The 9,670-nt window shown below is 47.1% G+C and overlaps 1 protein-coding gene and 1 long non-coding RNA gene across 3 annotated transcripts in view; one reads left to right on the forward strand and one right to left on the reverse strand.

Annotated features, from left to right (window-relative positions):
* Positions 1-5,862, reverse strand: part of LOC307179987 — a 173,372-nt gene extending 167,510 nt beyond the window's left edge. The window contains exon 1 of the long non-coding RNA XR_013825633.1: positions 5,728-5,862. This is a non-coding gene — a long non-coding RNA (uncharacterized lncRNA). The remainder of the gene's footprint in view (positions 1-5,727) is intronic.
* A 393-nt stretch (positions 5,863-6,255) lies between these two features.
* On the forward strand, positions 6,256-9,428 carry LOC307180864 (melanoma-associated antigen B4-like). Of its 2 annotated transcripts, none has more exons than XM_079911401.1 (2): positions 6,256-6,310; positions 7,845-9,428. In XM_079911401.1, exon 2 carries the CDS (start codon positions 7,906-7,908, stop codon positions 8,938-8,940), a length of 1,035 nt encoding a protein of 344 aa, XP_079767527.1. In that variant the 5' UTR covers positions 6,256-6,310; positions 7,845-7,905; the 3' UTR covers positions 8,941-9,428. The 2 variants fall into 2 exon arrangements, with proteins under 2 accessions (XP_079767527.1, XP_079767526.1); XM_079911400.1 differs by having other exon boundaries at positions 6,281-6,351.
* Positions 9,429-9,670: the final 242 nt, after the last annotated feature.

The raw sequence follows: 9,670 nt of genomic DNA on the forward strand, positions 1-9,670 counted from the left end.
TTTCTTTTCTCCCTTTTATTCTGAGCCGAGTGGAGGACAGGCTCGTGGTGCTCCAGCCAGGCATCAGGGCTGTGCCACTGAAGTGAGAGAGCCAAGTTCAGGACACTGGTCCACAAGAGACCTCCGAGCTCCACGTTATATCAAACGGCAAAAATCTCCCAGAGACCTCCATCTCAATGCCAAGACCCAGCTCCACTCAATGACCAGCAAGCTACAGTGCTGGACACCCCATGCCAAACAACTAGCAAGACAGGAACACAACCCCAACCATTAGCACAAACGCTGCCGAAAATTATAATAAGGCCACAGACACCCCAAAACACACCACCAGACGTGGACCTGCCCACAAGAAAGATAAGCCTCATCCACCAGAACACAGGCACTAGTCCCCTCCACCAGGAAGCCTACAAAACCCACTGAATCAACCTTAGCCACTGGGCACAGACACCAAAAACAACGGGAAGTACGAACCTGCAGCCTGTGAAAAGGAGACCCCAAACACAGTAAATTAAGCAAAATGAGAAGACAGAGAAACACACAGCAGATGAAGGAGCAAGGAAAAAACCCAGCAGACCTAACAAATGAAGAGGAAATAGGCAGCCTACCTGAAAAAAAATTCAGAATAATGATAGTAAAGATGATCCAAAAGCTTGGAAACAGAATGGAGAAAATACAAGAAACGTTTGACAAGGACATGTTTGTTTGACAAGAGCAAACAAACAGTGATGAACAACACAATAAATGAAATTAAAAATTCTCTAGAAGGGATCAATAGCAGAATAACTGAGGCAGAAGAACGGATAAGTGACCTGGAAGATAAAATAGTAGAAATAACTACTGCAGAGCCGAATAAAGAAAAAAGAATGAAAAGAATTGAGGACAGTCTCAGAGACCTCTGGGACAACATTCAACACACCAACATTCGAATTATAGGGGTCCCAGAAGAAGAAGAGGAAAAGCAAGGGACTGAGAAAATATTTCAAGAGATTATAATTGAAAGCTTCCCTAATATGGGAAGGGAAATAGATAATCAAGTCCAGGAAGCACAGAGAGTCCCATACAGGATAAATCCAAGGAGAAACACGCCAAGACACATACAAATCAAACTATCAAAAATTAAATACAAAGAACAAATACTAAAAGCAGCAAGAGAAAAACAACAAATAACACCTAAGGGAATCCCCAGAAGGTTAAGAGCTGATCTTTCAGCAGAAACTCTGCAAGCCAGAATGGAGTGGCAGGACATATTTAAAGTGATGAAGGAGAAAAACCTACAACCAAGATTACTCTACCCAGCAAGGATCTCATTCAGATTTGATGGAGAAATTAAAAACCTTACAGACAAGCAAAAGCTAAGAGAATTTAGCACCACCAAACCAGCTTTACAACAAATGCTAAAGGAACTACCCTACGCAGGAAACACAAGAGAAGGAAAAGGCCTGCAATAATAAACCCAAAACAATTAAGAAAATGGTAATAGGAACATACATATTGATAACTACCTTAAATGTAAATGGACTAAATGCTCCAACCAGAAGACATAGATTGGCTGAATGGATACAGAAACAAGACCCGTATATATGCTGTCTACAAGAGACCCACTTCGGACCTAGGGACACATACAGACTGAAAGTAAGGGGATGGAAAGAGATATTCCATGCAAATGGAAATCAAAAGAAAACTGGAGTAGCAATTCTCATATCAGACACAATGGACTTTAAAACAAAGACTATTAGAACAGACAAAGAAGGACACTACATAATGATCAAGGGATCAATCCAAGAAGAAGCTATAACAACTGTAAATATTTATGCACCCAACATGGGAGCACCTCAATACTAACTAACTAAGGCAAATACTAACAGCCATAAAAGGGGAAAGTGACAGTAACACAATCATACTAGGGGACTTTAACACCCCACTTTCACCAATGGACAGATCATCCAAAATGAAAATAAATAAGGAAACACAAGCTTTAAATGATACATTAAACAAGATGGACTTAATTGATATTGATAGGACATTCCATCCCAAAACAACAGAATACACATTCTTCTCAAGTGCTCATGGAACATTCTGGAGGATACATCATATCTTGGGTCACAAATCAAGCCTTGGTAAATTTAAGAAAATTGAAATCGTACCCAGTATCTTTTCCGACCACAACGCTATGAGACTAGGTATCAATTACAGGAAAAAATCTGTAAGAAGTACAAACACATGGAGGCTAAACAACACACTACTTAATAACCAACAGATCACTGAAGAAATCAAAGAGGAAATAAAAAAATACCTAGACACAAATGAGAATGAAACACGATGACCCAAACCCTATGGGATGCAGCAAAAGCAGTTCTAAGAGGGAAGTTTGCAGCAATACAATCCTACCTCAAGAAACAAGAGAAATCTCAAATAAACAACCTAACCTTACAGCTAAAGCAATTAGAGAAAGAAAACAAAAAAAGCCCAAAGTTAGCAGAAGGAAAGAAATCTCAAAGATCATATCAGAAATAAATGAAAAAGAAATGAAAGAAATGATAGCTAAGATCAATAAAATTAACAGTTGGTTCTTCAAGAAGATAAACAAAATTGATAAACCATTAGCCAGACTTTTCAAGAAAAAAAGCGAAAAGACGCAAATCAATAGAATGAGAAATGAAAAAGGGGAAGTAACAACTGACACTGCAGAAATACCAAGGATCATGAGAGATTACTACAAGGAACTCTATGCCAATAAAATGGACAAACTGGAAGAAATGGACAAATTCTTAGAAATGCACAAATTGCGAGACTGAACCAGGAAGAAACAGAAAATATGAACAGACCAATCACAAGCACTGAAATTGAAACTGTGATTAAAAATCTTCCAACAAACAAAAGCCCAGGACCAGATGGCTTCACAGGTGAATTCTATCAAACATTTAGAGAAGAGCTAACACCTATCCTTCTCAAACTCTTCCAAAATATAGCAGAGGGAGGAACACAGAGGGAGGGATTCAATGCAATCCCTATCAAACTACCACTGGCATTTTTCACAGAACGAGAACAAAAAATTTCACAATTTCTATGGAAACACAAAAGACCCCGAATAGCCAAAGTAATCTTGAGAAAGAAAAACGGAGCTGGAGGAATCACGTTCCCTGACTTTAGACTATACAACAAAGCTACAGTGATCAAGACAGTATGGTACTGGCACAGAATCACAAATATAGATCAATGAAACAGGACAGAAAGTCCAGAGATAAACACACGCACTTATGGTCACCTTATTTTTGATAAGGGAGGCAAGAATATACAGTGGAGAAAAGACAGCCCCTTCAATAAGTGGTGCTGGGAAAACTGAACAGCAACATATAAAAGAATGAAATTAGAACACTCCCTAACACCATACACAAAAATAAACTCAAAATGGATTACAGACCTAAATGTAAGGCCAGACACCATCAAACTCTTAGAGGAAAATATAGGAAAAACACTCTATGACATAAATCACAGCAAGATCCTTTTTCACCCACCTCCTAGAGAAATGGACATAAAAACAGAAATAAACAAATGGGACCTAATGAAACTTAAAATCTTTTGCACAGCAAAGGAAATGATAAACAAGACGAAAAGACAACCCTCAGAATGGGAGAAGTTATTTGCAAATGAAGCAACTGACAAAGGATTAATGTCCAGAACATACAAGCAACTCATGCAGCTCAATATGAAAAAAACAAACAAGCCTATCCAAACATGGGCAGAAAACCTAAATACACATTTCTCCAAAGAACTAAAACAGATTGCCAACAGACACATGAAAGAATGCTCAACATCATTAATCATTAGAGAAATGCAAATCAAAACTACAATGCGATATCATCTCACACTGGTCAGAATGGCCATCATCAAAAAGTCTACAAACAGTAAATGCTGGAGAGGGTGTGGAGAAAAGGGAACCCTCTTGCGCTGTTGGTGGGAATGTAAATTGATACAGCCACTATGGAGAACAGGATGGAGGTCCCTTAAAAAACTACAAATAGAACTACCATATGACCCAGCAATCCCACTATTGGGCATATACCCTGAGAAAACCATAATTCAAAAAGAGGCATGTACCACAATGTTCATTGCAGCTCTATTTACAATAGCCAAGACATGGAAGCAACCTAAGTGTCCATCAACAGATGAATGGATAAAGAAGTTGTGGCACATATATACAATGGAATATTACTCAGCCATAAAAAGGAACGAAACTGAGGTATTTGAAGCAAGGTGGATGGACCTAGAAACTGTCATACAGAGTGAAGTAAGTCAGAAAGAGGAAAACAAATACCATATGCTAACACATATATAAGGAATCTTAAAAAAAATTGGTCATGAAAAAACTAGGGGCAAGATGGGGATAAAAATGCAGACCTAGTAGAGAATGGACTTGAGGATACAGGGAGGAGCAAGGGTAAGCTGGGACAAAGTGAGAGAGTGGCATGGACATATATACACTACTAAACATAAAATCGATAGCTAGTGGGAAGCAGCTGCAAAGCACAGGGAGATCAGCTCGGTGCTTTGAGACCACCTAGAGGGGTGGGATAGCGAGGGAGGAAGGGAGGGAGACGCAAGAGGGAAGAGATATGGGGACATATGTATATGTATGACGGATTCACTTTGTTATACAGCAGAAACTAACACACCATTGTAAAGCAATTATACTCCAAAAATATGTTAAAAAAAAAAAGAAAATACACCATAGACAAAAGCAACAATATAAAAAATATACCTAGAAAGAAACCATACAAAAATGTATATAATCTACATGGAGGCCACAATAAGAATTTTCTGATTGACTTAGGAAAAAGAAGTCTCAACCAGAATAGTATGTTATGTGTATTCGTGAGACACAGATACTGTAACAATATCTATTTTCCTTAATTCATTTACACACTTAGTACCTTATCCACAGCAGCTGATTACAGTCTAACATGGGCTACTGTTTCCTGTACCCAAAATCAACCATGGAAACATTACAGAAGGAACAAAGAAAAAACATTAACAAAAGCAAAAATACAAAACTAAATAATCCCTGAAAGACAATAAGTCTCCACTGAACTGGAACCTGAGTGTGGGCAGGTAGGGGGATGCCCTGAATTCGAGACAGGTCTGTAGCCTGCAAGAGAGGCAGATGACAGGATTGATTAGAGAAAAGCCTATAACGTTGAGCCCTTGATTCTTCCACTGTGCTCTGGGACCATGAATCTCTACTGCTTCACTGAAGGAATCTGAGGCAGCATTTCAGAGCCCGCATGCCAGGAGCATGGGACACCAAAGATTGGGCTGGATGTGGCAGTATGGTCCACAGGCTGTGAAATAACCATCTGAAACTTTCTTAGTGCATGACAACTGGCCTTTTTAAGTGATCATCTTAATAGACCATCGCACACGGACTAAAAGAGAAAAGCAAGTAACACAGTAGTTGTACAAAAGGACAGAAATTCATTTCTGAACTTTTGGGCAATGCCCCTGCTGTCAACAAAGAGAGACCACAGTGGGAACTGTCAGGCTAAGGCGCCCCTTCACTAACTCCTCTGGGATTCTGCGGGGCATGGCTGGGGACAGGGATGGATTCATACCAGAGAAGGAAGGAATCGCAGGCCCCGCCAGCAGTCAATGTGAGGGCCTTGAGTGAGACCTGACGGGCTCCAAACCACAGAAGAGACTCTCGCCTCCTTTCCCCTCAGCTCATCTTACCTGCAGCAGCCATCTCTGGGAGGCTCCAGGCAGAAGAGTCCAGATGAGATGTGCCTGCACTTCACACCAGCAGTCTCAGGGAGCTGATGTCTTTGATGTGAGGCCTTGGCCTCAGGTCAGCAGACGGGAGGTACCCAGCACCTACAGGAAGTCAAGAGAAGACACTGAGAGAGGACTGATAGCAGCATCCACCACAGAAGAGGGGGCCCCAAAGAGCCCTCACTGTCAGTCTCGGGGGACCCAGGCATGGCTGTGAGGCTCAGGGCCCCAAATACTTCCGGCTGAGGGCGCTGACAGAAATGAGAGCCAAGGTGTGACGCCTGCTGACTCAGCTCAGCAGAGGGAAAAGTCCCAGAACCTGCCAAGAGTCAATGAAAGGCCCTCGTGCCAGGCCTGCGGGAAGCTCCCCCGGAACCCCTCCCTGATCCCCCGCCCCGCCCCACCCCGGCCCCAGTCCGCCCCGCCCCGGCCGCAGCCCGCCCCTGCTGTCCTCCTGGACCCCAGATGCGCATGACCGGATGTGACGTCCTCCTAAGCGCGCCGTGGGGGCGAGGACATTGTTCAGAGCTGCCGTCCAGCGAGGGTGAGCCGCGAGAGGAGTGCCACGTCTCGTCAGGTGTCAAGGTGTGAGGTGACCCCAGTTAGAAGTGCGGGGACACGCCCCCGACACCCCCAATCCGCATTCCCTCCAAAAAGAGGCGGCCACACAGGCCCCGCCCACCCCGCCCCTGCTCTCGGCCCCAGAGGCTCGGGCCTGGCTGTTAGGCCCAAAGTCCATCCGCTTCCCCACTGGGGTCTCGGGCAAGGAAGGCCTCGCTCTGAGGCTGGTGGACCCTGGCTCAGCTCAGTACAGGGAGCGCCCCAGGCCCTGTGGCGTGAAGGACGGGACCCTCGTGGGGACCGCAGGGCTCCACACCCCAGAATGGCGGCCACGCGGACCCCGCCCCTGATGTCGGCCTGGGAGCCTCCGGGCAGGTCTGAAGACTGAGGGGCTCCCTCAGTGCGAACGCGGACGGACGGACAGACGCGGGAGGCCCAGGGAGGAGGGGGCTTGTCCTGAGGGGCTGGCCGCAGGTCAGCAGAGGGAGGATTTCCAGGGCACGGGAGGAGTCAGGGCGAGGACCATCCTCCCCGTCGCAAGGGCACCTCAGAACCCCTCCCCTGTTGTCAGCCGCTTCCTTCTGGCCACACACGGAGGAGGGAGGGCTGCTGTCTGAGAGGGGAGGTGCAGGCCAGCAGAAGGCGCGTCCTAAGCACTCCCAAGAGTCAGCCCAAGCCCTTGAGTGAGGGCCAGTGGGGCCGCCAGCCGCAGGGCCTCGCCCTGTCTGCCGCACGCTGCAGGCCTGGTAAAACTCTGCCACGTGCGGCCGCGTGGTCACCCTCACCGCCTCCGAATGGGACGCAAGGAGGTGCCGGCACTGGTGCGAGCAGATGGCCCTCGGGGCAAGAGAGGAGCTCCAGGCTGCACCGGCCGTCCAGGGAGGACCCCGAGTGAGGACTGAGGGAGTCACCCACCCCGAAGAGAAGGGACAAGAGAGATTGTGGCCCGTCCCCTCCTGTCAACCCTTAGACTCCCAAGAAAGGACTGTCAGGCTGAGACTGCCCGTACTTTCCTCTGCCAGGTTCAGGCTGAGACCGCCCGTAATTTCCTCTGCCAGGTCCGAGGGAGGTTAGAGCTTTGTTCTGAAGGGGCAGCCACCAGGCAGCAGAAGGGAGGGTCCCAGGACCCTTCGGTGGTGGGCTGAACGCTCCCTCCTTTCCTCCTCCTGGGTGTCGTGGAAGATGGTGGTGTGAACTTCAGAGCAGCAGAGGGGAGGGGGTGGGGGTCTTGGCAACAACTGTCATCCTGACTCTGAATGGGAACCGTGGGGACCTACCTCCCCTGCCAGCCCCCACTGTCACCCCCGTACCGCCCAGGCAAGGCTGGCTGGCTGTGGCCCAAGGCTCACTCTACCGTCCTCCACAGGGGTCTCAGGGGACAGGCTGAGCAGGAGAACAGGAGCCCTGTGGGTCCTCGAGCAGTGCCCTCAAGAACCCTGCAGAGGCGGCCTTGGTTAAAGCCAGGGAGGAATCTCCCCGCTGAAGGTGCTCACAGCATCTCCTTGTCCCTCCCCCAGGTGCCCTCGTTGCCTGCCTTCCTGCGCACACTCCCGCCTGCTGGCCCTGACCTGTGTCATCATGCCTCGGCGCCGGAACAAGCGCCATGGCCGCAAGAAACGCCACCAGGCCCGGGGGGAGACTCAGAGTCTCAAGGGTGCCCAGGCCACTGAGGAGGCGGCGGCGGCAGAAGAGGTAGAAGAGTCGCCATCCTCCCCCGCTTCTGTTTCTCCGGGCACTCCCCCGAGCTCCCCTGCTGCTGGCACTCGCCAGGAGCCTCAGGGAGACCCAGCCACGAGCTCTCGTGATGCAGGGGTTTCATGCCCAGGATCTGAAGAGGGTGCCCAGAGCCAAGATGAGAAAAGTGCAGGTACCTCCCAGGCAGCACCTTTCATTCAGAGCAGTTGCAGAGTTTTTCTGATCAGGGAGTCCACAATGTTGGTGCACTTCCTGCTGGAGAAGTACAAGACGAAGGAGCCCATCCCGCAGGCAGCACTGCTGAAGGCTATCAACAGGAAGTACGATAAGCACTTCCCTGAGATCCTCAGCAGAGCCTCTGAGATCATGGAGCTGGTCTTTGGCCTCGAGCTGAAGGAAGTTGACCCCAGCAGTCACTCCTACGCCCTCATCAGCAAGATGGCCCTCCCCAGCGAGGGAAGTCCAAGTGATGAGTCGGGGCTGCCCACATCCGGTCTCCTGATGATTCTCCTGGGCCTGATCTTCACAAAGGGCAACCGTGCCACCGAAGAGGAGATCTGGAAATTCCTCAATGCGTTGGGTTTGTATGCTGGGAGGAGGCACTTGATCTTCGGGGATCCCGGGAGGCTCATCAGCAAAGATTTCGTGCAGCAAAAGTACCTGACATACCGCCAGGTGCCCAACAGCCATCCTCCACGCTATGAGTTCCTGTGGGGCCCGAGAGCCCACGCTGAAACCAGCAAGATGAAAGTGCTGGAGATTTTGGCCAAGATCATCGGTACCGTCCCCAGTGCCTTCGCAGATCGCTATGAGGAGGCTCTGAAAGATGAGGAAGAGAGCGCCGCGGCCAGGGCTGCAGCTGTTGCTGAGGGCAGAGCCCCTTCCAGGGCCAAGGCCCGCAGCTCCTCCCACACGTAGGTAGGGAAGCCGTGGGCAGTTTGCTCACTTTGTTTTGGAAGAGAGCAGTCAAGCTCCTAAATAGTGCAGAGTAGTAGGGATGGAGGGAACAAACTATAGATCTCATTTATCTTCTTGTTTTAAACTAGTAACTTCTATATATTATTGACTGATTTAGGTTTTTCAAATGTTTTTTCTTGTAATAGATAGTGTATTTTCTTAAGAATAGGAATTCGTGAATAACATTGCTTGCATATTTATTGCTGTTTAAAGAGTTCTAAAGTTACAGTTTTGGTATATGTAACAGAAAAACGAACCATCTATATTTTCTGTATGATCCAGAAGTAGAAAACATGGCACTGCAATAGAGATTTTCATGGAAATGTGAAAGGCGACCACAGAAAATATTTAGAAACAAAAAATGGAGAAAACAGAGAGTAAAAGCCATTTAACTCATGGTTTGCCTTACTTCGTTTAAACTTTCTTTTGGTAGAAATAAAAGATACTTTGATTTACCTCATTTGTGAGTATTTGTTTTTTGCCCTAGTGCACTGCATATTCTCTGCTACCTACTGGATTAAAAATAAACTCTGATGGGAGGGTGGTACTTTGGGGGTTCATAATAATATCATAACTGCCATTCATCAAAAACCCAATATTGCTTAATGAGTATGCCACTGCTTTACATGTAGTACATAACATTCCAACATTCACGCAGGATAGGTTTTAGCAGACTCCCTTTATAGGTGAA

This window comes from Stenella coeruleoalba, assembly GCF_951394435.1.
Source record: "Stenella coeruleoalba genome assembly, chromosome: X".
Classification (NCBI taxonomy): Eukaryota; Metazoa; Chordata; class Mammalia; order Artiodactyla; family Delphinidae; genus Stenella; species Stenella coeruleoalba.

Excerpts from the sequence above, each read along its gene's own strand:
- LOC307180864 (XM_079911401.1), top strand. The coding sequence starts at position 7,906 with ATGCCTCGGCGCCGGAACAAGCGCCATGGCCGCAAGAAACGCCACCAG.